We start from the raw sequence: 19,189 nt of genomic DNA, 5'->3' as shown, positions 1-19,189 counted from the left end.
GTTGTGCAAATGGAATAGACAACAGGTGGAAATTATAGGCAATTAGCAAGACACCCACAATAAAGGAGTGGTTCTGCAGGTGGTGACCACAGACCACTTCTCAGTTCCTATGCTTCCTGGCTGATGTTTTGGTCACTTTTGAATGCTGGCAGTGCTTTCACTCTAGTGGTAGCATGAGACGGAGTCTACAACCCACAAGTGGTTCAGGTAGTGCAGCTCATCCAGGATGGCACATCAATGCGAGCTGTGGCAAGAAGGTTTGCTGTGTCTGTCAGCGTAGTGTCCAGAGCATGGAGGCGCTACCAGGAGACAGGCCAGTACATCAGGAGACGTGGAGGAGGCCGTAGGAGGGCAACAACCCAGCAGCAGGACTGCTACCTCCGCCTTTGTGCAAGGAGGAGCAGGAGGTGCACTGCCAGAGCCCTGCAAAATGACCTCCAGCAGGCCACAAATGTGCATGTGTCTGCTCAAACGGTCAGAAACAGACTCCATGAGGGTGGTATGAGGGCCTGGCGTCCACAGGTGGGGGTTGTGCTTACAGCCCAACACCGTGCAGGACGTTTGGCATTTGCCAGAGAACACCAAGATTGACAAATAAGCCACTGGCGCCCTGTGCTCTTCACAGATGAAAGCAGGTTCACACTGAGCACATGTGACAGAGTCTGGAGACGACGTGGAGAACGTTCTGCTGCCTGCAACATCCTCCAGCATGACCGGTTTGGCGGTGGGTCAGTCATGGTGTGGGGTGGCATTTCTTTGGGGGGCCGCACAGCCCTCCATGTGCTCGCCAGAGGTAGCCTGACTGCCATTAGGTACCGAGATGAGATCCTCAGACCCCTTGTGAGACCATATGCTGGTGCGGTTGGCCCTGGGTTCCTCCTAATCCAAGACAATGCTAGACCTCATGTGGCTGGAGTGTGTCAGCAGTTCCTGCAAGAGGAAGGCATTGATGCTATGGACTGGCCCGCCTGTTCCCCAGACCTGAATCCAATTGAGCACATCTGGGACATCATGTCTCGCTCCATCCACCAACGCCACGTTGCACCACAGACTGTCCAGGAGTTGGCGGATGCTTTAGTCCAGGTCTGGGAGGAGATCCCTCAGGAGACCATCCGCCACCTCATCAGGAGCATGCCCAGGCGTTGTAGGGTGGTCATACAGGCACGTGGAGGCCACACACACTACTGAGCCTAATTTTGACTTGTTTTAAGGACGTTACATCAAAGTTGGATCAGCCTGTAGTGTGGTTTTCCACTTTAATTTTGAGTGTGACTCCAAATCCAGACCTCCATGGGTTGATAAATTGGATTTCCATTGATTATTTTTGTGATTTTGTTGTCAGCACATTCAACTATGTAAAGAAAAAAGTATTTAATAAGATTATTTCATTCATTCAGATCTAGGATGTGTTATTTTAGTGTTCCCTTTATTTTTTTGAGCAGTGTATATAAAAATAGGTTCAGAGCTTGCGGTAGGAATCCAGAAATATGGAGAAGAATACGTCCGACTAGCTCTGGTTTGAGTCGCGCTGTACAGACTGGCGAGAGTTGTCCGGGATGAAGGTAGCTGATGACCTCTAGCAAAGGATAGCTGACTGCTAGCTAGTAGCTTTGAAATGTATTCGATGGGCCTCGTAAGCTAACAGTCCGTTGTGCTCTAGACAGCTAGCATTCAGGGGACGTTAGCTGCGAAGGTCGGGAGGTGAGAAGGTTCAGAGCTTGCGGTAGGAATCCGGAGATATGGAGAAGAATAAGTCCGACTAGCTCTGGTTTGAGTCGCACTGTACAGACTGGCGAGAGTTGTCCGGGATAAAGGTAGCTGATGACCGCTAGCAAAGGATAGCTGACTGCTAGCTAGTAGTTTCGGAATGTATTCGATGGGCCTCGTAAGCTAACAGTCCGTTGTGCTCTAGACAGCTAGCATTCAGGGGACGTTAGCTGCGAAGGTCGGAAGATGAGAAGGTTCAGAGCTTGCGGTAGGAATCCGGGGATATAGAGAGAAAAATAGGTCCGGTATGCTCTGGTTGAATCGCGTTGTACAAACTGGCGAGAGCTTTCCGAGCTAACGGTTAGCTGATGACCGTTAGCTGGCTAGCTTATGTTGGAGATTCCAGTAATAGAGGTAGAGAAAAATACTTTAGAGAAAAAGCAGGTCCACACCACATTGGGTGAGGTGGGTTGCAGGAGAATATTTTGAAGTAAGGGGTTAGAAAAATATAAAAAGATATGCCAAGAAAAATATATAAAAATATATATACATGGGACACCACAGGACGAAGGACAAAGACGTCTACGCCATCTTGGTTTCCCAGGTAACAGGGATATGTTTGTCACTGTTGTTCAGTTCATTCAATGGCACCTTTGTCAATGTTGTCTGTTTTATGAGATAAACGTCATTGGATCATAGCTGAACTTTCCTGAGGTTTTGTTTAGTCCTTTTCAATAGGCCATTGTTTTAGGAAGTTTCATCGGCACCTATTACATTCCATTCCCATTCTGTTCTCAAAACAGGGCTTGGGATTTTTGTTTTGAGGGGGGGAGGGCGGGGTTGTTCCATGGGAGCTTTTTTAATAATTGTTTCTAAAAGTTGGCCATATGCCAATAGGACTCAGTTGTTGTCATTTCTTGGTCTGACAAGCTATAGATTATTGTGAATAACCAAAATGTAAGAGACACCCTTGCACTCAATAGACATGGTACCTTAACTCTTGGAAATCAATTAGGTGACTTCCTACTTGAATATCAGGACTGTAAACATTAAATTGTCTCCATTCTTTGCCATTAGATTGTAAGAGTGAATGATGTATGCAGAGGTGAGGAAAAGTCTTATCTTAGCAGTAATTTGTTTTCATTTAGCTGCTTTTGGTGTTGTTCTTACTTTTCAGGGCTGTATGATCCACTTCTGTAAAAAAACACTAACGATGACGATGATACAATGACTCTCTCTTTCACTCCAGGCATTACCCGAAGCAGTCCTTCACCATTGTGACTGACACCCCAGAGAACCTGAGGCTGAGACATCAGAGTGAGTTACAGAGCCAGGTGAGACATTTGGTACATGTCGTCAAATGCACATCACTTTTGAGGGGCTGGAAACATTGTGTAATAATGAAGGAACGAGGATCCAGACTTTGTCATCACAGAAGTGTAATATGTACAGGTGTAGGATCTTAATTTGATCACTCTTTTGTTCCTGAGAATGTTCTTGCAGATGAGCTTGGTGATTTACATAAATTCACTGAAAACCCACACTAACACACAGTTATACTAACAGTATTTCACTTTTCATGTAGCCTACATTTAACCACCGATTAAGAAACATTATGCACTAAACATTCAAATCATGTTGTGCTATGACAACATAGGTCAAAATAAGATCCTACATCTGTAGCCACACCAGTGAAAAGCCACACCTATGTTTTGTTCCTTTGTTATCCCTCCCTTCCTCCTTGTATTTGGCTGTCAGAGCCCACATTGCCTGTACAGGGACATGCAGCCAGAGCCCATCTGTCAGAGACACACACACACACACGGGGTGTCCACATGCTGGCCCGTTGGGCAGCACACAGCCTAGTGCAGGATACAGGAACGTCAAAGAGAGTGAGGAGGAGGAGGAGTGCTGCATAGAGGAGGAGAGCTCACTCACAGAATCTGTTTGGTTTGCTTTACCCTGAATCTCTGGTGTACCGAGAGCTGTATTTCTTTCATTCTACAGTCATAGACACTGTGCCTGGATCCACGGATAGCTAGCTTTACATTTATTCATTCACCTTTTAAGTTTAATCACTGATCACAAGCAAGGCTCTCAGCGATTCCTCTGTAATGATTAGTCTTCTGACTGTCAGAATCATCAAGGCACTCTCATCATCCTCTTCACACAGACTATGGGATTGCATCACTTTTATTAATCATCAGTGGCTTTCATTTCCCCCACTCTCATATGGGCTCATGTATTCATAGCCACTGATCAAATTATGTAATCTATAGCTGCAGATGATGAATGTTAGTTACTAATATGTACAAAAGCTGAAGAAAACACACACCCAGGTAATATTTTGCAGGTACTGGAGTTATAGGTGAACTCGTGAAAAATAAAAATGAAAACTCTGCACACTACTGTTCATGCTCCCATATGATTTTATTGATACGTTTCAGCCCTTAGGTTTTCATAATTGATTTATACAATGGGTGGGTCTCATCTTGAATGCTGATTGGTTAAAACCACATTCCAGCCAGTGTCTATTCCACAAGTTCCCACCAGCTAAATCTATGATGTTAAAATGCCTATTTGCTCTGTTCCATCTGACTGAACAATCCACTGTCTCATCAGCCCAGCCAGGCAAGTTATAAACTTGATCTCCACTATAAAAAGCATCTAGACATTATCTCACATTTCTTTTAGACTAACATTTAGTTTAACAGCAGAGATTTGTATCAACTTTGCTGTCTGTCTCTCCAACATTTGCAACATTGTTTCAATATTCAAATTCGATCTCCAGCTGTCCCATAGTAAAGAACATGTCGGGATGAGAAAGACAGGCAATCAGCGTTTGTCAGCCAGTCGAAATCATGAATCAGCATAATTGTTATGGATATATACAAAGAAATGTCAATTGAAAAAATATAAAACGAAAAGTGCAGCTAGTTTGCAGTGTTTCCAGCTTCAGTTTGAAGTGATTGTGTTAGCTGTGTTGTTGGCTAGCTCCTCTGAAGTGATTGTGTTAGCTGTGTTGTTGGCTAGCTCCTCTGAAGTGATTGTGTTAGCTGTGTTGTTGGCTAGCTCTCGACCAACAGTGTCCTGATGAGAGAGCACATTTTCAATGCCAGGTGAAATCACTCATTAGATCATTGTTATGGATGTGTCCAAATAAATGTCACTAGAAAACAGCAAATGCAGCTACTGTTATTCTGGCTGCACTGTTTGACGTGACTGTAAGTTAGCCATAGTTGGCTAGATAGCAAGCAAGGGATAAGAGTGATGCCAGCCAGTATGGCAATGGAACATTTAGAACAAACGACTGGGTCACGTCCATAGATACAGAACAAAAAGACTGAACAACTGGATCGCGACTCTGGCAACCAAACCGATAGAACGAACGACCAGCCGGCTTGGGTAGCAACCCTAGATTTGTGTCAGGACTATATTTTGTGGAAGGATGAAATAGTTTGAATAAATTAATCAAAAAAACATAATGAAAATATGTAAATCATTGGTAACCCATTGTATAAAAGTGATATGCCCTCGAAGCTGGTGTTTGGAGAATATATTAGATATATTGGCACAACACCGTGCCAATATATCCTTCAAACACCGGCTTCTCGGGCATTATCACTTAAATGGATGCCGATGAAGACCAAAGGGTCGAAACATTGTCAATGAAATAACCTGGGAGCATAAACAGTAGAACTTTAATACGTGTCATTTAGCAGAGGCTTTTATCCTAAGCGTCTTATAGTGTGTACATACATTTTCGTATAGGTGGCCCAGAGGGAATGTAACCCACAATCCTGACGTTGCAATTACCATGCATCTGAGCCATACACAGCCCCTTCACGGTATGTCAACATTCATCCAACTTTATCAGTTGTTACGAACCGGCTCAGAGTTCACAACAAAAGGGGAGACAAGGAATATCAAAATATATATTTATTAAATAAAGTAAATTAAGAACAATGAACAACGGTGTGTGTAATAAGTAGTGTAAGTGAGTGTTTTGCATGCCTGAATGTAATAATGCAGGGTGTTGAAAGGTGCCAAAGCAAATAACCAAAAAAAAGCCACAAAAACTACCACAACAGAACTCAACCAAGGTGTCTGCATGGCAAGAGTCTCCCCAATCAATGTGGAAGAGGTCTATTTATCATGGGACACACCCGGGCCCAGGTGTTTCCCATGTAGCTGACGACCCTCCCAACTCCGCCCACCGGCATCCTAATAAGGAAACGAGAACAAAGAGAGAATACGGCAGGCAGACACACACACACACACACCCCATAAAACCAGGGACCAACAAGGGCCGCGGAACAACATACCAGCCTCTGCGTCCCAAATTGACACAGCCTCTGTGTCCCAAATTGATGAGGGGTTACATGTTCACCTTCCACTTGCCCCAGCAAACCTCCTCCCCAGACATCAGCAACCTTTGCGCACAGGAAGCAACGTTTAAGAGGAAAGAAGAACACAAGACCAGGAGGGAACAGATAGGAAAGTTAGAACATGACAAAACCAAACAATGGTCAGTCACATAAACACTCAGGAACAGGGCGCACAAGAGACCGTCAACTACAAGCTCCAATGAAAATCTCCCAACGGTTCATAGTCACTTCCCAACGGTTCATAGTCAGAAGCAAACACCAAAAAAATTATCGCTCAACCCCTCTGCTGAGCACACCAGACCACATCAAGAGAAATGACTATCACACTGGGCACCACAGAAAAGTGATGAGATATGGAGCTTCCCCAAAACCTACAATAACTCAACCCTAGTCTTTATGCAGATTTGCGGTGGGTAATTATGCACTGTAGCCCACTGGCAAGGAAGTAACCCCCCAGCACGCTGGCAGATTCCACCAAGCCACGGATGTGCCCCCCCCCCGAGACAACTGCTCAGTCCACAGACACCACACAAAAACACATTAACTCATGCCCAACATATTCCAAAATGAAACACGTCGCTAAGCCTATCAGGGGAAAAGACTATAACTCCAGGTAGTAAGTTTCACTACCCTACCCAAATCTCCCACCGAGGTACACAGCTGATTGTACTCACCTCCTCAGACCGATGTCCCAACAGCAAGTAAAACAAGTGTTTCCAGGCTGGGCAGGGCCTGGAAACTAACCAATGTACTCTCTCCAACGCAGTACACAAACAAAGGCAACCAGTACTGAGCACCAAACTCAAACTAAAAACATATACAATCAAGGCACCTACAGAATTTAACATTTACTCCCCTTTTTCTCCCAAACACAATCCGTTCAAAATCCCGGACGAGCCCCCACTTGTTACAAACCGGCTCAGAGTTCACAACAAAAGGGGAGACAACATGGAGACAAGGAATATCAAAATATATATATTTATTAAATAAACTAAACTAAGAACAATGGTGTGTGTGTGTGTGTGTGTGTAATCAGTAGTGTAAGTGAGTGTTTTGCATGCCTGAATGTAATAATGCAGGGTGTTGAAAGGTGCCAAAGCAAATAACCAACCAAAAAAAAAAGCCACAAAAACTACCACAACAGAACTCAACCAAGGTGTCTGCATGGCAAGAGTCTCCCCAATCAATGTGGAAGAGGTCTATTTATCATGGGACACACCCGGGCCCAGGTGTTTCCCATGTAGCTGACGACCCTCCCAACTCCGCCCACCGGCATCCTAATAAGGAAACGAGAACAAAGAGAGAATACGGCAGACAGAGTGGGAGGGTCGTCACACAGTGGATCAGGGTTTACAATGTGGTGTGCACACACATACACACACTGTGTGGATGGGAAAATACCATCTTGTCTCTGCTTCACACACAAGCAATTCATTCTTTGACCTGTTTTTTTGGAGCCCATTCTCAATGGCAGCGGCAAGTCAGTAATGAGGTCATTTAAGCTTGAGGTAACTCATCTGTGGGGCAAATAGGGTCTCTGGCTCTGCTGGAGATTTCCCTGAGTAACCTATGGTTGTATTTATATGGCCCCAAAGTGTAAAGAGAGATGATCATATTGAAAATCAACAGTTATTGAAGAAAGGAGTATCTATTTTTACCCTTCTGCTTCTAGCTATAGATGGGCATACTGGATACACATCTAGTCTTATACATCACATTCTAATCTTTTAATGTAGTTTCTAACTGCGCCAACCTTTGTCGCTGGATACATCTGTTTCTTTCGCTGTTTAAAGGATAACGAAATTTCGATATTACGACAGGATAGGAGTAGGAGTAGGGAGACAGAGTAGAGGAAGCACGAAATGCGTAGGGCTCACAGGGGATCGAACCAGGATCCCCACCACAATATTGTGAGAGACCGTCTACAATCAATCTTCTTCTACCAATAGGTTTTCTCAGCCTTCATTTGGTAACAAAAATGTGGTATAATATTTGCTGTAACTTGGGCCTACATTAGAACATCAGACAGCCCATTAAGGGAGGGTGGGGAGATTATGTATTATAAAGGACATTGTCAGAACAAGTTCTTGTCTTCTGTGTCAGGGGAACAGTCATACAGCACTCACTCCCTCTAAGCTGGGCTCTCTAGGTGTGTCCGTTAGCTGACTGATAGCTTTTAGCCTGAAATAAGCTAGGCTCTTTGGGTGTGACCGTTAGCTGACTGTTAGCTTTTAGCCTGAAATAAGCTAGGCTCTCTGGGTGTGACCGTTAGCTGAAAAAATTCACCAAAACAGCCTGTCCTGTGGTGCATCACTGGGGCCAAGCTTCCTGCCATCCCTGACCTCTATACCAGGTGGTGTCAGAAGAAGGCCCTAAAAATTGGCAAAGACTTCAGCCACCCTAGTCATAGACTGTTCTCTCTGCTACCGCATGGCAAGCGGTGCTGGAGCACCAAGTCTAGGTCCAAAAGGCTCCTTAACAGCTTCAACCCCCCAGTTCATAAAATGGCTGCCCGGACTATTTGCATTAACCCCCCCCCCTTTATTTTACACTGCTGCTACTTGCTGTTTATTATCTATGCATAGTCCCTTTAACCCTTCCTACTGTACATGTACACTACCGTTCAAAAGTTTGGGATCACTTAGAAATGTCCTTGTTTTAGAAAGATAAACACATTTTTGGTCAATTAAAATAACATCAAATTGATCATAAATACACTGTAGACATTGTTAATGTTGTAAATGACTATTGTAGCTGGAAACGGCAGATTTTTGAAATGGAATATCTACATAGGGGTACAGAGGCCCATTATCAGCAACCATCACTCCTGTGTTCCAATGGCACGTTGTGTTAGCTAATCCAAGTTTATCATTTTAAAAGGCTAATTGATCATTAGAAAACCCTTTTGCAATTATGTTAGCACAGCTGAAAACTGTTGTACTGCTTAAAGAAGCAATAAAACTGGCCTTCTTTAGACTAGTTGAGAATCTGGAGCATCAGCATTTGTGGGTTCGATTACAGGCTCAAAATGGCCAGAAGCAAAAATACTTCTTCTGAAACTCGTCGGTCTATTTCTGTTCTGAGAAATGAAGGCTATTCCATGCGAGAAATTGCCATGAAACCTGAAGATCTCATACAACGCTGTGTACTACTCCCTTCACAGAACAGCATAAACTGTCTCTAACCAGAATAGAGAGAGTGGGAGGCCCCCGGTGCACAACTGAGCAAGAGGACAATTACATTAGAGTGTCTAGTTTGAGAAACAGACGCCTCACAAGTCCTCAACTGGCAGCTTCATTAAATAGTACCCGCAAAACACCAGTCTCAACATCAACAGTGAAGAGGTGACTCCGGGATGCTGGCCTTCTAGGCAGAGTTCCTCAGTCCAGTGTCTGTGTTCTTTTGCCTGTCTTAATCTTTTCATTTTATTGGCCTGTCTGAGATATGGCTTTTTCTTTGCAACTCAGAGTCGCTTTTTCACGGTTGACGTTGAGACTGGTGTTTTGCGGTTACTGTTCAATTGAGAACTTGTGAGGCGTCTGTTTCTCAAACTAGACACTCTAATGTACTTGTCCTCTTGCTCAGTTGTGCACCGGGGCCTCCCACTCCTCTTTCTATTCTGGTTAGAGCCAGTTTGCGCCGTTCTGTGAAGGGAGTAGTACACAGCGTTGTATGAGATCTTCAGTTTCTTGGCAATTTCTCGCATGGAATAGCCTTAATTTCTCAGAACAAGAATAGACCGACGAGTTTCAGAAGGAAGTCCTTTGTTTCTGGCCATTTTGACCCTGTAATCCTACTCACAGATGCTGATGCTCCAGATACTCAATTAGTTTAAAGAAGGAGAGTTTTATTGCTTCTTTAAGCAGTACTACAGTTTTCAGCTGTGCTAACATAATTGCAAAAGTGTTTCTAATGATCAATTAGCCTTATTAAATGATAAACTTGGATTAGCCAACACAATGTGCCATTGGAACACAGGAGTGATGGTTGCTGATAATGGGCCTCTGTATCCCTATGTTGATATTCCATAAAAAATCAGCCGTTTCCAGCTACAATAGTCATTTACAACATTAACAATGTCTGCAGTGTATTTCTGATCAATTCGATGTTATTTTAATGGAGAATTAATTTTTCTTTCAAAAACAAGGACATTACTAAGTGACCCCAAACTTTTCAACGGTAATGTACATATTACCTAAATTACCTCAATTAACCTGTACCTCTGCACATTGACTCAATACCGGTACCGATGTATATATAGCGTCGTTATTGTTATTTTATTGTGTTACTTTTTCAACTTTATTTGGTGAATATTTTCTTAACCCTTATTTTTCTTAAAAATGAATTGTTGGTTAAGGGCTTGTCAGTAAGCATTTCACGATAAGGTCTACGCCTGTTGTATTAGGCGCATGTGACAAATGCAATTTGATTTGATTTGACACTGTTTATTGTATGAAGAACTAGGATAATGGAAGTGACTCACTGACAGACTAGTGCCTGCATGTTCTATGTGTTCGACATGTTTGTGTTTGGTAACATGTTTGGGCAGCAGATTATTGGCTTACTGGAGGGGAGGGACAGAAGGACTCACACCCACACACACACACACACACACACACTAGTACGTGAAATACAGATGTCTATTGATCACTCCAGTCTCTCACTTTCAGAACTAGCTTTTGCACATTGAGTGTTTATCTGTCATTGGTTCATCCTCATGTGTGTTTCGTCCTATGAGTGTGTCTGTTGAATACGCTCGTTTCTCTCTCCATGTGAGGAGACACTGTCCTGGCATCGGTGAGTTTATGCCTGATGCACTTTCAGCTTTTGTCCGTTAACTGGCCAAGGACAGTACTCCCTCTCTGTCCCCTAGCTGGATGAGTGACCCTGACACAGTCACTGAGCTCATATTTGCCCCTGCTCATATTGTCTGGCGGCCAAGCACCCCCCCACAATGGCTGTGTAGACCACTCTGTGTGACCAGACGATCTGAAATGCTATGAGTCAGAGAAACCATGAGGTAGCCATCCACCCCTCTAAAATCAGCCCACAATTCTTTGCAAACCCAGTCGGTGTTACCAACTTAAACTGATCCCAGTCCATAAAACCGACCGAGCGCATCCTCTGTGGAGAGCAGCATCCTCTGGAGAGCAGCATCCTCTGTGGAGAGCAGCATCCTCAGTGTAAAACAGCATCCTCAGTGTAAAACAGCATCCTCTGTGGAGAGCAGCATTCTCTGTGGAGAGCAGCATCCTCTGTGGAGAGCAGCATCCTCTGTGGAGAGCAGCATCCTCTGTGGAGAGCAGCATCCTCTGTGGAGAGCAGCATCCTCTGTGGAGAGCAGCATCCTCTGTGGAGAGCAGCATCCTCAGTGTAAAACAGCATCCTCAGTGTAAAACAGCATCCTCAGTGTAAAACAGCATCCTCTGTGGAGAGCAGCATCCTCTGTGGAGAGCAGCATCCTCAGCAGCCATGTCTGTGTGTGTTATTGCTGTCTCTATCGGTGCTGTCCACAGTTGCAGTAATAAAAGGGACCGTTATTACCCGACATTGGCATTTACCGGCCAGTGTCGGGAAATAACGGCCTCTCTCTCTCCCTCTTTCTCTCTTCCTCCCTCCCTCCCTCCCTCTCTCTCATTTTCTCTTTCTCCCTCCCTGTCTCTCTCTCTCTCTTCCTCCCTCCCTCCCGCTCTCTCTCTCAATTCAATTCAATTCAAAGGGCTTTATTGACATGGGAAACATATTTTTACATTGCCAAAGCAAGTGAAATAGATAATAAACAAAAGTGAAATAAACAATATAAAATTAACAGTAAACATTATACTCACAAAAGTTCCATTTCAAATGTTATATTATAATATTATATCTATATGCAGTGTTGTAACAATGTGCAAATAGTTGAAGTACAAAAGGGAAAATAAATAAACATAAATATGGGTTGTATTTACAATGGGGTTTGTTCTTCACTGGTTGCCCTTTTCTTGTGGCAACAGGTCACACATATGTGATGGCACACTGTGGTATTTTCACCCAATAGATAATTATTTGTGGTTTGTGTAATCTAAAGGAAATAAACTCAGCAAAAAAAGAAACGTTTATTTTCATCAAACTTAACATGTGTAAATATTTGTATAAGCATAACAAGATTCAACAACTGAGACATAAACTGAACAAGTTCCACAGACATGTGACTAACAGAAATTGAATAATGTGTCCCTCAACAAAGGGGGGTCAAAATCAAAGGTAGCAGTCAGTATCTGGTGTGGCCACCAGCTGCATTAAGTACTGCAGTGCATCTCTTCCTCATGGACTGTACCAGATTTGCCAGTTCTTGCTGTGAGATGTTACCCCACTCTTCGCCAAGGCACCTGCAAGTTCCTGGACATTTCTGGGGGGAATGGCTCTAGCCAGTCCAAGAGGTCCCAGACGTGCTCAATGGGATTGAGATCCGGGTTCTTCGCTGGCCATGGCAGAACACTGACATTCCTGTCTTGCAGGAAATCACGCACAGAACGAGCAGTATGGCTGGTGGCATTGTCATGCTGGAGGGTCATGTCAGGATGAGCCTGCAGGAAGGGTACCACATGAGGGAGGAGGATGTCTTCCCTGTAACGGACAGCGTTGAGATTGCCTGCAATGACAACAAGCTCAGTCCGATGATGCTGTGACACACCGTCCCAGACCATGACGGACCCTCCACCTCCAAATCGATCCCGCTCCAGAGTACAGGCCTCGGTGTAACGCTCATTCCTTCGACGATAAACGCGAATCCGACCATCACCCCTTGTGAGACAAAACCACGACTCGTCAGTGAAGAGCACTTTTGCCAGTCCTGTCTGGTCCAGCGACGGTGGGTTTGTGCCCATAGGCAGGGGCGAAAATCTGATATCAACTTTGGAGGGGACAATTACATTACATTTTCTCAAGAGCAATTCCTGAGGGGGACACCAAAAGTAGTGCTGTAACACATAGCCTACGTTTAATATGGTAAATGTATATTGAGGAACCAAAGAAATAAGGTGTTTGCCGTACTCCTAACTACCGGTACCCAAAACTACACAACTAATCACAACAGCAATACCATTGCCTTTAACAAATCTTAGTTCAGTCACCAGTTTAAGTTGAGAGTGGGGGTATCCATTTTATTTTCCAATTATGTTTCTATTTTACAAGTAAAAAATTGAGAACCTTTCATAATGTTGCCAAACAAAGACTCAACAAACTTACCTGAGACTCCCTGTCTCTGCCAGTCTTTCCCTGCATATCTGTCCCCAACTCTGCTGTCTGTGTGCCATCTGTTGCCTGATCTGCCTAATGACATCATTGTGAAACATTTCCATTAGAATTTCATTTCTTTCTTATGAACATTTTATCAACTAGTCTTTGAGATATTAGGCTACTAGGGTTCTTACTTTGCGTTTTGGTGTACTGAAAAATACTCTGATGTCCGTCTTTTTTCTGCCATTTTTCTGCCATTTTTCTACCTGATTGGCTACACACACACAGTATGTAGATTATTTACAGTAGGAGATGGGCTTCTATCATCTTATCTTCTATCATTCTATATGGGCTTCGATCTAAAAGGTAGCTAGCAAATGTGAAACGGATTGCAGTGACAAGAGTTGACAGCTGTATGAGTTCACCATTTACACAACATATGCTGCAACCTTTTGTAATTTTAATCGTTTGTTTCATATTGGCTGGCTTCTAACAATAGCTGAATTTGCAAAGCTAGCGAGCACCAATTCAGTGGTGTTTGCTATATTCTTTGCTACCCGGGATAAATAAAGGTGAAATAAAATATATAAATAAAAGTTCCCTTGCGACAATTTAGCTTTTGCAACGAGACCATTAAATATATTTAAAACAATGGTAGAAGAGAGTGTAGTTCTGTTCAGTTTATCGCTAACCTTATCACAGGGACTTTGAAGCACTAACTTACATGCATGCTGATCTTGGAATAAATTGACGATAGCAAAGATTCCATCTTTGACGACGCCACATAAATGGAATAGGTACTAGCTAGCTTAATAGTTAATATTTGCGCGCTAGCTCTGCATATTCAGCTAGTGTGTGTGCGCGATTGACTGGATTAACCTCACGTCAGTTACGTGCATTGAGTGCCTTTCAGACAGTAGATACGACCTCTACGTTACCTCGCAAGCTAAGGAACTGGCAGTGGATCAAACCATTGTGAGGCAAAGGGTGGGGGGGGTCGCAATCTTTTGAAACTTAAAAACGAGCTATTAAGTGTCTATAATCAGCACAATTGCTTTCATTGCGTATTATTAATATTATTTAAATTACATAGTTATGTTTCAGTGATATATTGGGGGGGACAAATCATATTTTTCCCAGGATGGGGGGGTCGTGTCCCCCCCGGGATTTCCGCCCCTGCCCATAGGCGACGTTGTTGCCAGTAATGTCTGGTGAGGACATGCCTTACAACAGGCATACAAGCCCTCAGTCCAGCCTCTCTCTCAGCCTATTGCGGACAGTCTGAGCACTGATGGAGGGATTGTGCGTTCCTGGTGTAACTCAGGCAGTTGTTGTTGCCATCCTGTACCTGTCCCGCAGGTGTGATGTTCGGATGTACCGATCCTGTGCAGGTGTTGTTACATGTGGTCTGCCACTGCGAGGATGATCAGCTGTCCGCCCTGTCTCCCTGTAGCGCTGTCTTAGGCGTCTCACAGTACGAACATTACAATTTATTGCCCTGGCCACATCTGCGGTCCTCATGCCTTCTTGCAGCATGCCTAAGGCATGTTCACGCAGATGAGCAGGGACCCTGGGCATCTTTCTTTTGGTGTTTTTCAGAGTCAGTAGAAAGGCCTCTTTAGTGTCCTAAGTTTTCATAACTGTGACCTTAATTTCCTACCGTCTGTAGGCTGTTAGTGTCTTCACGACCGTTCCACAGGTGCATGTTCATTAATTGTTTATGGTTCATTGAACAAGCATGGGAAACAGTGTTTAAACCCTTTACAATGACGATATGTGAAGTTATTTTGACATTTTTACAAATTATCTTTGAAAATCAGTTTCTTTTTTTGCTAAGTTTATGTGTCTCTGATATGGTCATACATTTGGCAGGAAGGTTATGAAGTGCAGCTCAGTTTCCACCTCATTTTGTGGGCAGTGTGCACGTAGCCTGCCTTGTCTTGAGATCCAGGTCTGCCTACAGCAGCCTCTCTCAATAGCAAGGCTATCCTCACAGAATCTGTGCATAGCTTTCCTTAATTTTGGGTCTTTCACAGTGGTCTGTTTAGGGCCAAATATGTTCATCTCTCTATAAGTGATGGCTTTGTTATGGAATGTTTGCAGTGCTGTTAAGTACTTACCCAAAAAAACGACTTAAATATTTTTTATAATCTGTATTACTTTTACTCCACAACTTTTCTGTCTGTCTGTCTGTCTCTCTCTCTCTCTGCTTAGTCCTTATATGAACCAGCACTTCACTGACCTAAAGGGGCCTTTACTCTTACTCCGCTACATTCCTCTCTCTCTCTCTCTCTCTCTCTCTCTCTGTCTCTCTCTCTCGCTCTCTCTCCTTACTGACTGTAACAGGGGAGCAAAGCAGAGCATTTCTTATCCCTATCCAATAGACACAAGCTTCTTCACACCAACTGAGATGCCCTGTTAGTGTCTATATCTCTATATCTGTTTCCATCAAGGTACACTTTGAAACGTCTGCATAATGGATGTATTATGCAATGTACGAGTTCTGTACATGTGACATTTTAATGTGTGTATCAGTGAGTCACCCAGCAGAAGCAAGTGCTGAGAAGACTGGGGGCGGCAGGTAGCCTAGTGATTAGAGAGGCATCAACCGGAGGGATGACAGTTCAAATCTGGCGGGAAGTGAGCTGGCATCCGGAGGGTTGCTGGTATCAATTCCTAGATGCCGTTATGCCCTTGAGCAAGGCACTTAACCTCCCACAACAACAGCTACCAGTGCGTGGCAGCTCCCGCACCTCTCCAAAACCTGTATGTGTATGTGAGAGGTTGGGTTAAAAACAGAAGTCAAATTTCAGTTGGACCTTGGGTGCAATTGACCAATAAAGTGATATTAATCTTATGAGAGGATCTGAGAACGTATTTAATTCATATGATGTGTAACATAGACCGTATTTATGTGAGCTTCTAGCTCCTGGTAGTCGGTATGCAGGCTTTTGCTCCAGCCCTGCTATGTGTGAAATCTCAGAGGAACAAACTGCCCCTTCATCCCAGCTGTTCCCTTGTGCTGTCAGTATGACATGACATGAACGCCAGGCGTATTCAAGCTCTAATTTGATAGGCTAATGATATGAGTAATAACTCACTGGTTGAGCCTTACATAACGGTAGCAAAGCCCCAGGATAGTAGACTATTAATACTGAAGGACAGAATATCACCAACGATAGGCTAATTTGGGGTGAAATCCGTGAGAAAGTTACAGATGCACAAATATCGTGCCCCCAAAACATGCTAACCTCTCACCATTACCAATAACAGCGGAGGTTAGCATTTTGGGGGGGTATGATATTTATTGCTCTATAACTTTCTCACTCATGATTATTCATGATTTATTCATGATTATACGTAACCATGGTAGCATCCACATTAATGTAGAAGTGTTCAGAAACATATTCTATTGTTATTTACAATAAAAATTACTCCAAAATGACACAATAAGTTATTTACCATTAATTTATACTGTGCACAACCTAACCCGAAACACAACCAAAACAAACTACTAATGCATCCAACAAGTGTGTAGAGTCACAAGCTTGATGTAGTCATTTTGTGCTAGGAATATGGGACCAAATACTAAACTTTTGACAAGATTTAATACAGTATAAGTGAATTTGTCCAAATACTCATGACACCTTCAAATGGGAGGACTAGATAGATAAAATGCTTTCATTTCTAAATGGTAAAACAGATATGTATGAAAATACCCTCAAATAAAAGGTGACATTATGTACTGTCACTTCATATAAATCATTTGATCTCAAATCCAAAATGCTGCAGTATAGAGCCAAATGAAAACTTTTAGCTTCACTGTCAAAATATATACGTAGGGGAGTGTATGTCATATGTTTTTTATGTGTCCTGCACCGCAACCAAATTGCCCTTTGCGGACAAAAAAGTTATACTGAATTGAATTGAGGCTATATAATTATATTAAGTTTCTTTACAATCCTATATGGCAGTCTAGTGATGTATAAATGATTCCTAGTGTGCCCTTGACAAAGTATAATTATTCTGCACATTAAGATAACGATCAGGTGTGAACATTAATACTTTATGTCAGAGCTTATGTGAGACTTCAAAGTGTTGGAGAATTAAAGCTCTTGAAACTCCAATAGGCTAGTCAAGGATGAAGATTGGTCTAATTTGTTTTTAATATGTTCCCTACAGAAAACTATTCTATAGCATGTGGGTTTCTACAACATGAAAGGCTTTGCATCAATAATCATTTTGTTGGAATTGTTGTCTTGCTCTTCAGTGATAAAAGGGACTGCAAAACAACTGCCACTTTCAATTCACCCCTTTATCTTCTGTTTTTTTCAGAGAATAAATGGAACCAAGAACAAACTTAAATTGACCAGTTTATTTCCAAACAAAACATATATTTTTTTAGACCAAGCTCATTTTACCCCGGTTTCTTCACTTTAGAACAGTAGGCTCTCCACTTTCCCATCGCAACACTTGCCAGACTATTGTGCTGAAGTTTAGAATCACTGTCGAAAGGCAGCATTTTCAGATGGCAAAGTTTTACAAATAAGTACTGTTTTCAAACCTCATCCCTGTCTCTTGTTTCAGGTGAAATACAAAAAGGACTTTGAGGATAGCAAAGGCAGAGGCTTCAGCATTGTATCGGACACTCCAGAGCTGCAGAGACTGAGGAAGACACAGGAGCAGATCAGTAATGTATGCTTCGTGAGGTCACGTTCTCTATACCCCCTGGTCACCATGGTTACTCCTCCTTCCTCTTCCTATCCTTGTGTTACCTCATCAAACCCCTGACCTTATCCGGGTGTGGGTGTCCTGTTTGTATTGTTGTGGGGAGTCTGTTACAATGTTACATAATGTGGAGGAATGGAGGAGAGGAAAGTGTGTGTGCGTGTGCGCGTGTGTGTACGTGTGCGTGTGTGTGTGTGTGTGTGAGAGAGAAAGAGAGAGAGAGAGAGGGGAATGAAAGCCTGCTGGGAAGTGGAGCCTGAAAGCTGGACCAGTGTGTGAATCAGAGGGTGTATTTTGGTCACTGAGAGAAATCACGGGTTTGCACAACATAAACACTCAATATACACTGAGTGTACAAAACATTAGGAACACCGTCCAAATATTGAGTTGCACTCCCTTTTGCCCTCAGAACAACCTCAATTTGGGCCTCCCGAGTGGGGAACCGGTCTAAGGCACTGCATCACAGTGTTTGAGGCGTCACTACAGAACCAGGTTCGATCCCAGGCGATGTCACAGCCGGTCGTGACCGGGAGAACCATCAGGCGATGCACAATTGGCCCAGCGTCGTCCTGGTTAGGGGAGGGTTTGGCCGGACGGGATTTCCTTGTCCATTCGCGCTCTAGACACTCCTTGTGGGCAGCCGAGCACCAGCAAGCTGACTTCGGTCGCCTACTGGCTGGTGTTTCCTCCGACGCATTGGTACGGCTGGCTTCCGGGTTAAGCTAGCAGTGTGTCAAGAAGCAGTGATGCTTGGCAGGGTCGTGTTTCGGAGGACGCATGGCTCTCGACCTTCGGCTCTCCCGAGTCCGTAGGGGAGTTGCAGCGATGAGACAAGACTGTAACAACCAATTGGATATCACCACATTAGGGGGTAAAAGTACCAAAAAAAAAATATATATATATATTTATTTTTTTAACCTTTATTTATACAGGTTTATTCTCATTGAGATAAATATCTCTTTTCCAAGAGAGACCTGGTCCAATAGCAGCAAGGGGAACAACGTTTCAGACAAACCAAATAACATACACTCACACAACATTAAACAAAACTATAAACACACATACAGTACAACTAAAACATATTACATTTAAAAACACAAACATCTTGACTAAAAACAGCTGGCCTAAAAACAATTACACTCTTCTAT

General features: G+C 43.3%; 1 protein-coding gene across 2 annotated transcripts in view; it reads left to right on the top strand.

Moving 5' to 3' along the window:
• Window positions 1-19,189, top strand: part of LOC106579556 (LIM zinc-binding domain-containing Nebulette) — a 78,867-nt gene that overhangs the window by 29,824 nt on the left and 29,854 nt on the right. For both annotated transcript variants that reach the window (XM_045702701.1, XM_014159582.2), the window contains exons 3-4: window positions 2,957-3,041; window positions 17,901-18,008. In XM_045702701.1, the coding sequence (XP_045558657.1) occupies window positions 2,957-3,041; window positions 17,901-18,008 (193 nt within the window). The remainder of the gene's footprint in view (window positions 1-2,956; window positions 3,042-17,900; window positions 18,009-19,189) is intronic.

This window comes from Salmo salar, chromosome ssa19 (genome assembly GCF_905237065.1).
Source record: "Salmo salar chromosome ssa19, Ssal_v3.1, whole genome shotgun sequence".
NCBI lineage: Eukaryota > Metazoa > Chordata > Actinopteri > Salmoniformes > Salmonidae > Salmo > Salmo salar.
Note: the sequence above shows the minus strand (reverse complement) of the source record. Positions and strands in the feature narration are given on the sequence as shown.